This window comes from Eschrichtius robustus, chromosome 4 (genome assembly GCF_028021215.1).
Source record: "Eschrichtius robustus isolate mEscRob2 chromosome 4, mEscRob2.pri, whole genome shotgun sequence".
Classification (NCBI taxonomy): domain Eukaryota; kingdom Metazoa; phylum Chordata; class Mammalia; order Artiodactyla; family Eschrichtiidae; genus Eschrichtius; species Eschrichtius robustus.
In genome coordinates this window covers 15,142,431-15,159,183 of record NC_090827.1, presented here as the reverse complement: position 1 = coordinate 15,159,183, position 16,753 = coordinate 15,142,431, and the positions used below count along the sequence as shown (strand labels likewise).

Here is a 16,753-nt window from a genome sequence, read left to right as displayed (position 1 = left end):
AGGTCAATTAAATATATATATATAATGAACAGATATATAACAATAATACTTAATACAAAAAAAATTCACAAAACAAAATTGCTGGTAACTTTGATTTCAAAAACAAACATGGGGGACTTCCCTGGTGGCGCAGTGGTTAAGAATCTGCCTGCCAATGCAGGCGACACGAGTTCGAGCCCTGGTCCGGGAAGATCTCACATGCCACGGAGCAACTAAGCCCGTGCGCCACAAGTACTGAGCCTGCGCTCTAGAGCCCATGAGCCACAACTACTGAGCCCACGTGCCACAACTACTGAAGCCTGCACACCTAGAGCCCGTACTCTGCAACAAGAGAAGCTACTGCAATGAGAAGCCCGTGCACCGCAACAAAGAGTAGCCTCCGCTCACCGCAACTAGAGAAAGCCCATGCACATAGCAATAGCTCAAAAAGTATTTGTGGAATAAATAAATGATGCCAAGTTTGAGAAATAATGCTGGTGCCCATCAAAGATTTATTAGACACTAAAAGCACAAAACTATACAAGATGTCAAATACAAATAGTGCAAAAAACAAGGTCTTTGCTTTCAAGGAGTCTAGCTGGTGAAACACAGAGTAATTAGTTAATTACATAGGCAGTATTAGGTATGACTATTAACCAATTAGGTTTATTTGTATATGATTCATGGAATCTGCCTTGTTATTCCTGGTTATACCTAGTGTACAATTAAACGTTGAGTCGAATGGTAAAAACTTGTCATAAGAGTTTAGAGGGGAAAAAAATGAATGAGTTGCAATAGTAAGAAAAGACTATGGGTAGATGATGAGGTTTGGTATGGGATTTGTGGAGGTGGAGGCATGTATTGGCAGTGAAGAGGTGGGTGGGCATTCCAGATGAAGCAAATTTCATGAGAGGACAAAAAAGGCACGTGAGGACAGTATGAAACCTACCTTAAATGGAAAGATGGTATTCTCTGACGAGTAGTGATGATCTGGGGAGGACAATCTTTCTTTTTTTATTTTTTTAAACTTTTGGCTGCACCAGGCGGCATATATCCCTGACTAGGGATCGAACTCTTGCCCCCTGAAGTGGGAGCACGGAGTCTTAACCACTGGACTGCCAGGGAAGTCCGAGGGGGAGGACAGTCTGAGTGTGCCTGGGTCACAGAGAGCCTAATCCTGTGAGCAAAGGACTCCAGTCTGGAAGGAATTTCGCAGCACGTGCTATTGGTGCCCAGCTGGGTCCTCTGGAACCCTTCGACTGGTTTGGTACATCCAGTCCCAAAGGTGCCCCCTGCATTGCTAATGGTTCATACCAGCAACTTCCTGTGGAAGCAACAGAAGCTACCTCCTAGCCTCTTCTGTGCTCCTGCACACACACACATTTCCAGGACAGCTGCTGGTCAACGACTAACGAATGAAGGGGAGAGGGGACAAAAGCCCAGTTCCCTTGCCTCAAGGCAAGACAGGCTCTATGGTACAATTCTGTTCCAAAGTTCCCTCCTGGGTCAAGCTGAGGCTAGACATCCAATGAGAGCAAACCCTTCCTCATCTCAGTTTCCTCTTCTTCCCAATCCCGCTTGACCTACTCCCCTTTAAGTAACATGTGAGAGAACTCTCTTGATACATCATTTGCACATGAATACCATCTCAGGTTCTGTTTCTAGGGAAACTGGACTAAGACAAGTCTGTAAAGGCAAATACTAGATATTCATGAAGAAAACAGTTACCCAGAGGAAATACCGTTGTGGGTCACTCGGTTTGGAGGGAGAATGCTGAGCAGCTTGGCTGGTGACAGATGGAATAAAGAGGGTCAGGTGGCTGGAGGCCAACTAAGGGTGCTGTTGTTCAAACTCAGAAACAAGCAGAAGAAAAAATATTTGCTCTGATATAAGAAAGAGAGAACTTCAGAAGAAAATGGCTTTGGTGTAGGGAAGAATTGATGACAACTCTTCAAAGTTTTTTTTTTCCATAAAAAACAAAAAGCATTTCTTCAGTAGTACTGTCAATGTTGTACCATGAATTCTCTTAAGTGCAAATCTCTTTTAGGCTGACATTACCTAACACAAGAAGTGTTCAAAAACTTAAGGAGAATAACAATGAATAACAACAGGACTCGAAAATTCTCTCTCATAGTTTGAGTCTCTGAATATCCATATTCAGAAATACAAAGATAAGATTAAGTAGTATCTCCAAATGTTTATAACAAGTTGGTTTGTTAGATTTTGTATTCAAGTAGCTTAAAAGAATCTGTATTAGAGTCAGTAGCAGATTACTTAAATTGCAAATTCATCCAAACAGGGTAACATCTGGTTTTCATCTACTCTTATGGAACCAGAAGTGCTGTCAATAGAAAATAAGATACTGAGTCCTAGGTTGTAAAATAGGGAGCACAATGTGAAAACAAGTAGGCTACTATGAAAGAAATGATACACAGTCCAGAAAAAAAGATTATACCCTACATAAACTTTCACTTTAGAATTTAAGAAACAGCCCGACATCATCTGTATTTGTTTTGCTTTGTTGATATCTCAGACAAGTTAAGCTTCTTGACTTCTTGGTTCCCTTTCAAAATAGCAAAAATGCCTCTCAGTAAAAATGACTATTTTCACTTAATTAGTAACAATTTTTGTGTTACATGTCTAAATATATAGAACAGAAAGGATACTATCGAAACAGGACTTTTTAGCAAGGTTATTTTTTCTCATTGATTACTTTTCTATGCATTAAAATGTATAGCTAATAGCTTTCAAATTTTAAATACACATGACCTTTGATTCAACAGTTCCACTGAAAGCAATTTCACACACAGACACACACACACTTCCCCAAAAGAGAACTGGTCAGAAAGTCATGCTACAACAAAGTAAATCTATAAGTCTAAGTTTTTCTAAATTTTTCCTATTCAGTTTTAAGACCAAATTGATACTCTTCCAGACAAGTACATATAATTTGCCCTGTATATATCCTTTAAATACTCCCGGGAGAGACTCCAAGAAAAAAAAAGGTTTCTTAGCTAAAAATGTTAGGAAGGTATGGCATGTTGTTCCCCTCTTAAAGACTTATAATAAAGACAACAATTTATGGAAGCCTATGAGATATTTTTGGGGTAAATGGCATTTTCCAAATTTTACGGACCAGAGAACACTTCTGTAATTATCAAAAGCAAGACTTGCTTAAAACCCTCCATGACCACCTGGTAAATGATAGCTACTTCCTTATAAACCTAAAGGTTCAGAGCCATCATTCAATCACCCTCCCTCTATCCCCTCTTTCTCCTCCCTTCCCCTCAACCCAAGACACTGCAGTGGTTCTAACTTCATATTTCATAATAATCATAGAAAACTTTTTCATATATAATTCTTGGTCCTTACTTCCCGATATTCTGATTCCTATCACTATTTTTAACAAGCAATCCAGGTGATCTCAATACAGTTCAAATGTTGGGATGCTGAAAAGATCTGATATAGTACAATCAATGAGATGATTATTTTAAAATTGAAGCCAAACTGAGTTCAGAAAATTTGGACTTCAGATGAGTATATTAAAATTCTATTTTTCTACCCAGAGAAAGAAAGGGAAAAAGACATACTAAGAAAAGCCAAATCATATCTTAAAAGAATACCCCTAATATACTGCCCAGAATATTAAGGCCAAGAGTTTTACCCTGTAACATGAACTCTTAGGCTGCACTCCATTGAGAAATTTCAGGAATTCTTAAACTCTTTGAAACCGCACACACAATCTTTATGCGTATGTGAATACATGCCTTATAATCCAAAGCTTTCACCAATTCTCATGCTGCTCAATTACCCAATTTAAAAGCCATTCTATTTTTTATTTACCTACCTGCAACAATGGCAACAGAAACTACTTCTTAGTTAACACCATGAATCAGACACACGAAGACACATTCCTCAGTGTTGTTTTCTCTCTCAGAGCCAAACAAAAAGCAATTTACCTTTGCAGAGTCATATTCAAAGAGCCTGTACAACCCTTAATCTTGTTCTGGGCTTCAAGATGAGTCATGCCATGTGCACTTATTCCATCAATGCTGAGAACCACATCACCAATTCTTACGTTTGCCTGGGATGCTTTGCCGCCATCTTTGAGCTGTAAAAAATATATTTCATTAGAATTGTCACTCTTTAAAAATAAACACAGATGAAAATTATACTTTTGTTATATCAAAAGAGAAGTATATTAATGTACTATTAGACAAAGTAATACAAATTATCTTGCTTAACAGGTAAAGTTAAAATTCAAATGACTTTCATACATATTATCATACTTATTATCATACTTTCATATTTATTTTCTTAAATTCTTATTTGCTCTCTAAAAAACTGAACTAATTGTCTGAGAAAAGGTCCCTGATAAGTTCTCCATTTCTTTACTGTATAACAGTAGTGTGTGATTGTTACAAATAAGGAAGAGAAGTAGGCAAGGCAACTACATTTTAGCAGAAAAAAAAAGAAAGTAATATGAATAGGGTATTTAATACTCTTTTAGAAATAATTTTTAAAACTCTTTAAACAGCTGTATTTTTGTTTGAGCACAAAGAGTAACACAGATGGAGGATCTACTGAACTATCCTTCCTGTTGAGTCCAATTCATATCCAGCGTTTGAGGGACTGAATTCTTTTAGATCACAGGCCCAAATATCTTTTATGCTGGCTGTGCTTCCTGCTCCAGGCATTTAGAACGAGGGGACGAAAACTAGTTGTGTCTGAGACTGTCAGACTCTTTTGTGTACCACGATCTTTAATCCCCAATCTTTTTTCCCTTTTTACAAAATTTTCTACATGTTTACATTTAGTTTGATCTCCTTCAAACTTCATGTGTATCTATTTCATTGCTCCAAAAGGAGCAAACAAATATAAAATGACAGTACGTTGAAAGATGATGCAATTTTAATAGATACTCAGAAACATGGAACAAGTACAAATCAAAAGGAACCATTCTAATTAAAATGACAAGCTTAGAATTCAGTTAAGTACATGCAGATCACACTGAATACTGGGCTGTTGGAAGACAGGTGAGACTAGGCCCAAAAAAGAAAGAAAGAAAATAAGCACTATTTCTCAAATACTTAAAAGTGTAGATTTTATGCAGGGATGATGAAAAACATCTGGAAATGGATAGTGGTAATGACTGCACGACACTGAAAATGTACTTGATGCAATTAATGAATTGTGCAATTAAAAATGGTTAAAATGTCTAACTTTTATAAGTATATTTTACCACATTTTTAAAAAAACTAACAAAAACTAAATATTTTAGAGAACATTTTACTAAAATTACTTTTTGATTAAAAGAAAAACATCCCTCAGCAAACTGAACAAGGGCTGAGTGCCAGAATTCATAATCTGGAAGCAAAGCAATAAATACAAGTGGATATTGTATGCTCAGATAGGTTTTGATTACCATCAGTTGTCAAATTCTTTCCTTAAAAATAATGATCAAGGCAGATCAATCCTAGTGTACAAGAACAACTCTTTGGATCTAAAATCAAGAAAACAGTATTGACTGCTAGATCCATCCAGGCAGCGCCCATGTCTGTGCTTCTCCCCAACTGCCCTAAAGCTAGAAGTGTGCCTGACACTATAGACCTTCATAATATATACTGAATGAATGGATGCCACGTATTTATTATTTAACACTGGCAAAATCTATGGTTTGTTTTAAAGTGCAAAGTTAGGAAGAACTAAAATTTTAAATAATTTGAAATTTATCTCATTTAACATATAACTATCAAATGATGGACATAGTTCTTGAAATTAGTAAGAAAAAATATCTATTTGAGCAGGAATATGTAAAATCTAACAGACACAAAGTGTAAAATAAAAGATTTCAAACCTTTCAAATGAAATATTCTCTATTATATACATAGTACATAGAGTTGACCCTTGATCAACGTGAGTTTGAACTGCGTGGGTCCACTTACATGCGGATTTTTTTCAACAGTGAATGCTATAGAACTACATGATCTGCGTGTTTGTATACGGAGGAACCAAACTATATATACAGAGGACAGACTACAAATTACAGGCGGATTTTCAGCTTCGCAGAGGGCCAGTGCCTCTAATCTCCAAGTGTTCAAGGGTCAACTGTAGTGATTCCGTTTTCATCTTTGTACTAATGTGAACAAACAAAACAACTCCTCTCAGCTGCCCAGATATTTAAAGGTAAGAAAAATTAATGAAATGTTGACAATAAAGAAATAAATTTCCAGAGTAATAAAACAGATTAAAATTTAATGCATATCAAACTTATCAACACAGCTATATTATACACATGTGTATGTATATATATACATATAGACACACTTTTTATTATATATTATATGACTGACAAAGTAATACCAAAATTCAATGAAAATTAAATAAAGTTCATTTTGAATTCCAGGATCATAGGATCAAGAAGAAAAAAATTAAGATAGAACTTTATTAAGTATATTTTAAAATACTGTATAGACAGATATATTTATTAAAATATGAAAGTAATGTATGCGTGTGGTGGGAGTAAGAAAAAAGTCTTTAAAAATAATAATACCTACATTAAATACTATGGTTTTACTGTATTAAAAAACAGGTGTGGGGACTTCCCTGGTGGCACAGCAGATAAGAATCCGCCTGCCAGTGCAGGGGACACGGGTTCGAGCCCTGGTCCGGGACGATCCCACATGCTGCGGAGCAACCAAGCCTGTGCACCACAACTACTGAGCCTGCGCTCTAGAGCCCATGAGCCACAACTACTGAGCCCGCATGCCACAACTACTGAAGCCCACGCACCACAACTACTGAGCCTGCGCTCTAGAGCCTGTGAGCCACAACCACTGAGCCCACGTGCCACAACTACTGAAGCCCACACACCTAGAGCCTGTGCTCTGCAACAAGAGAAGCCACTGCAATGAGAAGTCCACGCACGGCAACGAAGAGTCGCCCCCGCTCGTTGCAACTAGAGAAAGCCTGCGCACAGCAACGAAGACCCAACACAGCCAAAAAAAAAAAAATTAAAAAAATTAATAAATAAATAAAATAAATAATAGGTGTGGACTGTCTTAATAATTAGTATTTCTTTTTTTATTAATATAAATATTAAAGAAATAATTTAATTTAATAACAAATACTAACTGTTCATCTCTCCTGCACAGAACTAAATTGTTCAAACTGTGAAGGACATTTACAAAGAAAACAACTCCTAAAGCTAGCAATGCCACCCACTTTCCATGGGAATTACTTGTCGGGTTTTATAAAGATTATGTAGATAACAGCTTAATAAATGTTAGCTATTATTATTATTATTCTCCTGATCTCAGATTACTAATCCAAGAAATGTGGAGGTTGTACTGGATGATGTCAAAGGCCTTCTAAGGTCCCTTCCAGTCTTAAAAGTTTTATCTATCTGTGAACTGTCTATACAAAGGTATAACTCTAATCCTAAAATAAGAGTCATATCTGAATGGTAGGGCAAAGGAACATCTATTCCCTACTAAAATAAATGAATGGAAATTTGAATCCTGATAATAAGACAAAAAATAAACATAATTTATCCTAGATTTTGTTTTAGGCAAGAAGGGCATCCAAAAAAAAAAATTTCTTTTTTTAACCAGAAATAGAACACAGCTAAATTACCTACCTCACCATTCTTCACATAAGGTAGCCTTAAAATAGAAACACTGAAACCTATGGGCATTTGCTCAAAATGTACCCAACAAAAGCAATTTAAATACTCCCAGTCCAGTAATATAAAGGTAATGAACAATTAAGAAAATAATCTAATATTACTCAGCCATAAAAAGAAACAAAATTGAGTTATTTGTAGTGAGGTGGATGGACCTAGAGTCTGTCAGACAGAGTGAAGTAAGTCAGAAAGAGAAAAACAAATACTGTATGCTAACACATACATATGGAATCTTAAAAAAAAAAAAAAAGGTTCTGAAGAACCTAGGGGCAGGACAGGAATAAAGACACAGACACAGAGAATGGACTTGAGGACACGGGGAGGGGGAAGGGTAAGCTGGGACGAAGTGAGAGAGTGGCATGGACATATATACACTACCAAACGTAAAATAGATAGCTAGTGGGAAGCAGCCGCATAGCACAGGGAGATCAGCTCGGTGCTTTGTGACCACCTAGAGGGGTGGGATGGGGAGGGTGGGAGGGAGGGAGATGCAAGAGGGAAGAGATATGGGAACATATTGTATGTGTATAACTGATTCACTTTGTTATAAAGCAGAAACTAACACACCATTGTAAAGCAATTATACTCCAATAAAGATGTATTAAAAAAAAGAGAAAATAATCTAATCAAATCAAATGTTATACACTAGATAAAACTTGTCTTACTCCTTTGTTGCAGCTGCCTACTCAATTCTGAGAGCCTATCATCTCAAGATGTTCAAATCCAACTTCTCAGAATTACCTATCTTTTTAGGCTTGCTTTTTACTCTGCCACTCTTATTTTCAAAACATGGAGCATAGAAATCATATAGCCCCTGTGAATTCTGCTGTTTCCGTGAGTACCACATCCAGGGAAATTACTAAATTTTGTTGATTCTTCCCTTCCTCTCCCATGCTAGTCCATACCCTGATCATCTGTCACCTTGATCTTGCCTGGTGCCTACAGTAAGAGTTTTCTAAAGCCCTCCTTACCGCCAACCTCTGCATGTTCCTTGCCCTTTCCTCCATCTTACTGTATTTCCATAATGGTGACCCTACTACCACTTCACACTGAAGAGTTCCATCATGTCAACTATTTATAAAATGAGGGTGGGGGCTTCCCTGGTGGCGCAGTGGTTGAGAGTCTGCCTGCCAATGCAGGGGACACGGGTTCGAGCCCTGGTCTGGGAGGATCCCACGTGCCGCAGAGCAGCTAGGCCCGTGAGCCACAACTACTGAGCCTGTGCGTCTGGAGCTTGTGCTCCGCAACAAGAGAGGCCGCGATAGTGAGAGGCCCGCACACCGCGATGAAGAGTGGCCCCCACTTGCCTCAACTAGAGAAAGCCCTTGCACAGAAACGAAGACCCAACACAGCCAAAAATATAAATAAATAAATACATATTTATTTATAAAATGAGGGTGAACAACTTCAAATATTTTCTGCTTCCTACAGTGTAGAATAAAGCTGAAGCCTGAAATAGAAGCAATCTATAATTAGTCATCAAGCTGTTTCCAACTTCAAAACAAGCGCCATAAGGTCAGGGATCATATTTTATACTATGTTCTCAAGAGCCCTGAAGATTGTAGGTACTAGAAAAACAGATGATTAAACCACAGTAAATAAGAAATCAGTAAATCTATCCATCAGTTTAATATGTGAAATTCTGGTAGAAATATACTTAATTCACCAAAGAGAGAAAAATAGATTCTAATCTGAAAATGAGAATCTTCAGTTAAACATTAGGCTGAGCTAACCTAAGAAAGGTCAAAAATCAAACTGTATTTTCAATAGAACAAAGTAAATCCATTTTGGATAGTTAGTTAATATATTTTTCCTAGGATTTCCAAAGAGATGTCACAACTCCCCTTGGTACTTTATCTAACAAGTATTAGGAAGAGCTTAATTGTATTTAATCTCAACCCTTTCTCAATCAGTTATCAGAAATGTAAACAAATGCTCATCGCCATCTGTACAGTCTTTCATGTTATTTAAACTGTCAAACAAACTCCTTTTTGTCTACAGTTGTTTTGAGCTTACTAATATTAATCATCTTGGGTTTTTGACATTAACATCTTTTCTAAATCTCTAACCGTCTTTATTATTCAATGCTCAGGCTCTCTACTCACTATTTAAACTAAAGAGCAGGAAGAGCCTAAACGAACGCCAACGGGAAAGGCCCAATGCACAGAAACAAATTTAAAGCTTGTTAAAGGTGGCATCTCATTGAAAACTCCTATGAGCTTTCATTTATCCCCAGAACTACTTCCTCAAGGCATCCACTCCATAGAAAGATAAATTTTTTGCCTTAATTGGGTAGGATGTATCACTCTTAGGAATTGTGAGCAGCTAAGAAAAGACTACAAGGTCACTCATTATTTGCATAGTTCATTTTTTCCTTTGTTTTTTCAAGCCTAAATAGTCTGCATTTGTTTGAAGCAGTAATAACCTTCTGTCATGAGTAAATCTTGTACATACTATATGACAGCCATAAATGTGTGTGTATCTCATAAATGCACAATGTGTAAGAAGGAAGCAGTCATGGGAGGCTCCTGAGTCAGCTTCATTATAAATCAAACTAATCACAAGCAAATGCTTCTCCTTTGATCTTTAAATACATGTTTCAGTACTGTTGTCCAGTTTTCCATAAACTTAATTGTAGCTGTATGCTTCTTTAAAACACTGCTTTGTGGTCTCACTTAAGTTGCAAGCAGACATGGCTGCAGATGTCAGAACTACCTCTGAACTTCTGTTTACTGATGGAGAAACTAGGACAACTGTATGCTCTTCAAGAGAATGGTATCTTTACTGAGCCTCCCCATTGACTTAGATAAGAAAGGATCTAATATCAACCACCTGTTATCAAACTACGCCATCAATTCACATGGGCTGGACATCTACCTCAAGCACCTAAGGGCAGAGAAGACAACTTTTCAAACTGACCAGTCAGACCTGATTTTTCCCTTCCCTCCTTAAAGGAAGACCAAACACCCCTCTTCTCTTCCCTCTGCTTCTCCTAAGCCTAAACTTTCTCTTCACTTACCAAAAGAGCTTGATATGCCACCGAATCAGAACCCCAGCTCCCCGTGTCCTCCTTCCCTGCTTACCACTATTCAAGTCTGAATTTTCCAAACTCCATTCCCACAGGATGGTGGCCTCAAGGTCACCACTTCCCAGGACAGTCTGGCCACTGTACCAAAAGGCCAAAGGATAAGAATCAATAAGATGATGTTGGTGAAGAAATCTTGAACTGGGGGTCAGGGAAGGGCAGGAAGGAAAGAAAACAAAAGAACACATGACAAGGGAGGGCACTGGGAAAAAGGCAGAATAGGGAACCAAGGCCATGAGCGAAGAAAGGGTCATGAGATGTCCCTGGTTTGGGGTCCAGGCCTTCTCTCTGGGTGTGTTGTACATCACCGTGCACGTGCACAAAATAGTGTAAATATTTAACAGAACATCAAGATAGTAACTAATTATAGAAGCAAGAAGATCTTACACTTTGATTGAATAACTAAAATAACCTAAATGACCATAACTAATAACTATGATGCAGAGCCAATTAGCTCACAGTAATATTTATGTATGTCATCAAACATGTCATTATCTTTATTGGACTCAAGTAAAATTTATAACTAAACCTCTCCCAAATGCTTATTAGCCTCTATACAAATGTGCGGTTCCAACAGTATTTTTTCTTAAAACTTTTTAACAAAAGGAGAAAGTAGTACTATGTCTTTAGAAAACTGCATTGAAAGTAAAATACTATCTCAAGATAGCATACCACTTAGACGAGGATCTCAAAGACACACTGAAGAGAAAATTTGTCTTATCCATAAAGAAGTAAACTACTTGGGATTCATAAGGAGTTACAGCTATCCCTGTTAAACTAACCCTTCCCCATAGCTATTACCTCTTAAGAGGCACATCATAGAAGCAAACCAATAATTGAACTCATAGCAAAAACCAAACAAAATCAAAGAAAGCAGTATAGAGCTTTCATTTTTAAAAGTTAGAACCCAGTATGGCAGATATCATTTTAAGTAAGTCTAACTGCCTAAGCTTTCTCTCTAAAATGAATATTTAACACAGCTGCTATACTGTCTGCAGCCTTTTCATAAAAAGGCAAAATGTTTAGTCATAGCAGTGACTCCAACACTGAAACCTCTATCTGTCTTCCCTTGGAAATAAGCCAGCAGTTCCAAACCTCAGAACAGGTGCCAGCAATAGAAATGATTCTTTGAAAATATATGTGCCCAAGAACATTACAGAGATCATTTTATAATATAGATAACATTGTATTAGTCAGATGTTTACTGAGAACAATTTATGCTCGTTCAAAAGAACTGATATTTATCCGATTAATAAGATAAAGATTGGTATTAATCCTATTATATGCTACAGGTAACAAATAGAAGACAGGTACCTATATAATAAGCCACTGCCAACGTCCAGTTTTCAACCTTCTGCATATTTTCAACAAATATGGAATGCTTGGAAATGTGTGACCCTAACGCCATGGGTATGACAGGAATGCCATCAGGCTTAGTAAATGTAAAAAAGGAACACATAAATATGACAGCTACAGAAAGAAACACTAACAGAAATTTCCCATGTCCAAAAACCATGGGAACTAAACCATGGGAAAAGAAAAGCTATTGTTTTTCTAACAGTGCCGTTACCAAAATTCAGAGAAATACATATACCAAAAAAATTATATCCATCTTACCAACAGGATCTTCGTGAGGCAGAGGAAAGCACAGAGAAAAATCTCATTTTAAAAAATACCTAATTAATGGGCAATCTTTAATTTTGCTTTAAAGTGTATTTTCTAGTAGTACCTACTGTAGAATAAAAAATATGAATCCAGTTATGAGCCTATGGTTGAAAGTATCTAGGTGTTTATCTCCCACATACTTCCCAGAATACTGTGAATATGATTTTTTTATACTACCACCCCCCCCAAAAATACCTAAGACTAAATGAGCATTATTCCAAAAGAGAGAACTCACAGAACTTGTTTTCCTGCCAAATGATGAATGCTACCCAATTACCAAGAAAAACCACAAATAAAGAAAAATGGTCAGAGTTTTCAGCCACCAAAGTGAGGAGAAGAACACTGAGAAGTACTAATTTTTGTCCAAACACATCCTTCAAGGCTTTTTTCAAATCCCAATTTATTTACTACCACTCCAGTGCTTATTAATCTGCCCTACGTTACTACACTCAACACTTAAAGGTGTTCTGTCTTGCACTGTTTATTGTTATATAGTGTTGGCACCTCCACTGGCCTACAAATGTAACTCAACTACATACAAAATGTCAATCTCTGGCCTGGATGTCTAATGTGAATGTGCCCCTTTAAAACTGGAGGCTACTTTGAATTCATTTGAACACCTTTTTTTGTGAAATAAACTGACTTGGCTTTCTGTAGGTCAGAATAGGGAGATAAAACAAGCAATCACTGATATCTCTCAGTGAGTATGTTTGTAAAATCCTGACTCGTGGGCACTGGTTACTTTAACTATGGGCCTTATTTTTTAGCTTATGAGTTAAACAGTAATCAATTTTACCCAAAAGTCTGAGAATGCACCTTATATGGTAGCAACGAAGAGAATACCTCAAAGTATGTGTCATTATGCCTTACAAAACCAAACGGAAGTGAGGGTGATTACTCCTCTTTCCTTATGTAGCCACTGAGCTACCTAGTTCAAAACATATGTTGCTCTGCTAATATGTTTGTTCTAGTAGTCTAAATATATTTCCTTGATGAGTCCTACTTAATCGAAACATCTTTATTCTTCTCTACCAGTGACCTAATAAAATAGAAACACGCCTTCTTAAACTGCAATTCACTATCAAGATGCCACATAACATTTTCATTCAGTTAATCCATATGTGTTTAAGCCCAGAGATTTAATGTGCTCTGTAGTTCATGTGTGAATATAATTCTACCAGAAATGTGAACGGTATGGAGGTTTGTTAAAAAAAAAAGAGCACATCCACAAACATCTCAAAATCAAACAAATTTGTTACTTACGGAGAAATGAGTGTTTCTATGCAGTCCATTCTATAATAATAAGGAAAATGGTAAGAAGTGTCAGAGAGCTATACAGGTTCAAAATGAATTAGTCAACTCTAGTTTCCCTGAGAACAGATTAACGCTGAAATTCACACATTTCAACCCTCCCTCCTCTTAAGGTTCTTTTTGATGATGAGATGAATCTCACTCAAAATCGTATGCAAATTGTGTGCAAGTATACATGTATTTTCCACTGAGTTGGTCCACAGCTTTCCCCAAATTCTCAAAGGCATCTATGACCAAAAGAAATGTTCCGAACTAATGACTTAGTGAAATCTGAGAACACTGTTTCTCAAAGTGTGGTTCCTAAACCACCAGTGCCAGCATACTTCAATGACAGGGGAAACAAATCACAAGCCCTTCAACACCCACACGCTAAAGATGTTTCAAAACAAAAACAAAAATCTGTTAGCATCAAGAAAATTTAAGAACTCAGAACAGAATAAATGTTTATTAAAAGTGGTGCAAAATCATGACTTCACACGCTAACGGCAGATAAGTATAGCTTAAAAAAGCGGGGACTCGCTTTTAAACTTTTAAAATCTTCATAGCATAAATCACTAACATCTAATAAGGGTCTCTATTCCAATGAGGCACTACATTCAATACTGAATTCTGAAAACAGGTATGGCCCTTCCCCTCATCTACCGTTTTCTACTATTTAACTTTTCGCACATGTATTGCAACTCTCCAGAAAGCAGTGTTCCTCAAACTATCTGTGGTGGAAGATACCATCTGTGGAGAAAGATTTCCCCCCATTTGCCTTTACCAATTCTTCTGTAATCTACAATAAATTACTGAAAAAACAAAATTTAAAGAAGCCACTCAAAATATAAGACCAAATTCTTTATCATCAGAGTCAATAGACATAAAATTACTCTGTCAAATGACAGAAGTTTCTAGATACTTACTCTTCATTTCTATCCTTATTTCATCTCAAACTGTAACTGACAGTTTGCTGCTCTGAAGACCAGCAAGGAGCCTCCTTCTAGGCAAGAACTACATCTTTTATTTCTCTTCAGGTTCATTGTACAAAGACTTAAACATAATACACAATAAACATGTGATGACTCACCACACTGGAAATTAAAGGTATTTAGTAAATAGGCTATTATTTAATAATTTAACCCATTTCCGTTTTTTTTTTTTTTTTTGCTCTTATGTTAAACAAAGTGATGAATAATACTGTACATTTATTTTGGCACACTCATCTGACTTTTTCTTTAGGAATTATTTCTAAAAAGGTATGCGCATTTAAATTTTTGATCCGCGACACTAGATTGCCAGCAAGAATATTTGCAGCCATTTACAATCCTGCAAACTGTGTATGAGAATGTCCGTTATCCACACCCTTGCGACCTTAGTTTTATAAAAGAAACCTGAGGGTAATTCTAGCTCTACCACTAACAAATCCTGTGACCTTGGGCAAGTCATTTACCCCTCTGGCCTCATTCTGCTCAGCTGTACAGGAGAGTTGGATCAAATGTTCTAGGGTCCCTTTCAACTCTAAACCATAATAAATATTTACACAGAATTTACAACCTCTCATTAGTCTAAAGTCATTACAATCAGTATCCATTACTCAGGCACTGAAATGAATTTTGTATTATTCTCCAATTACTTCATACATATTACTCTTATTTCTTCATTACAAAACACTAAAATGGCAAACATGGGTGCTTTTCAAAACCCTGAAACTGTGTCAACATCAGAAACTCAAAAGGTTGGATTTTGGAGCTAATTAGGAGAGAAGAGAATCTAGCTTATCTACTTTTTCAGATCCCAAATGAGTTTTTCTTTTAGAATGAATTAGCCTAAATGACAAGAATCTTCTTTCCACTGGTAGCAGCTGAGCCCTCTGGCATTTAATGCTGAGTTACGCGTTCATTCATACTGAGTGAGTGCATATGGACCAGATGCTAATGACTATAAGAGTAAATTATTAGGCTAATGGGGAAACCAAATACTCATTCATTCCATCATTTAACAAATACTTGCCAGGTGTCTATTATGTGCCAGGCTATTCTAGACATGGTGATACAACAAACAAAATGAATCCATGCCCTCGTGGAACTTTACGTCAATCAACTGGAAAGAGAAAACCAACATATAAAAATGCAGATAACTAATTAAATGTCAGGCATACAATAAAGGGCATAGTAAGTGACAATAAATAACTTCAGAAGAATCTAAGTCCACAAGTTGCTTCCACATCAACGCATGTGGGTGTTCTTCACGTTTTCATTGCTTAGAACAGACTGCTTACATTTACAACTCTTACTCCTGGATACCATACTGTTCCAAGAAATCCATGCTTGTCAACTCCTGGTTCCTTTCAGTGTTGTTTCTACCATGCCCTTTCTCTCATCCCTTAAAGAAGATGGGTAAGTCTTCACTCCATTCCCATCTCTGGAAGTGTGATCTCAGTTTTCCTTTGTACATCTGTAGCCTTTAAGAACTAAGACTCATCAAAACTTGGACCCAAGGATTTAACACTTCTGTACATGAATTATTTTATTTATCCCGCTTGGGATTTGTTGAGGGGGAAAAAGAAAAAACAAAACAAAACAAAAAAACCCCCTGGGAATCCTTTCCTTCCAGCTCTCTTTCTTTAGGTCGGAACTACTACCAATACACCTTTATGGGTCTCCTGTGCCTTTTCCTGCCATCCCAGGTTTATTTTTCTAGCCCAGGAATCCAGCCTGCACAGTTGGCTTTTATTGAGATGGCACCAATTGTTGGTAGATCACGTCTAGCACTCGGGTCTCTAGTCACAAAACACTGATTTACCCTAGATGCTTTACTCCCTCCACAGAAAGCAAACACGTGATCACAAACAGCAGCTACACATGAAAAGGAAATGTTCTTACGTCAGTGCCACTATTTTTTTTTTTTTTTTTTCCTTTTTTAAACTAAGAGTAAAAGGGACTGTAGCAACACTGAAGGATTCTTGTTTCAGTGCGACTGGTGTGCCATATGTGTCTGAGCTCTGGGCAAATGGGACTTGGCAGGGGTCAGGGTGCTGACAGCCGTCA

General features: G+C 37.1%; 1 protein-coding gene across 3 annotated transcripts in view; it reads right to left on the bottom strand.

Moving 5' to 3' along the window:
• PDLIM5 (PDZ and LIM domain 5) overlaps positions 1–16,753 on the bottom strand; it is a 210,841-nt gene that overhangs the window by 141,096 nt on the left and 52,992 nt on the right. For all 3 annotated transcript variants that reach the window (XM_068542458.1, XM_068542459.1, XM_068542460.1), the window contains exon 3: positions 3,939–4,090. In XM_068542458.1, the coding sequence (XP_068398559.1) occupies positions 3,939–4,090 (152 nt within the window). The remainder of the gene's footprint in view (positions 1–3,938; positions 4,091–16,753) is intronic.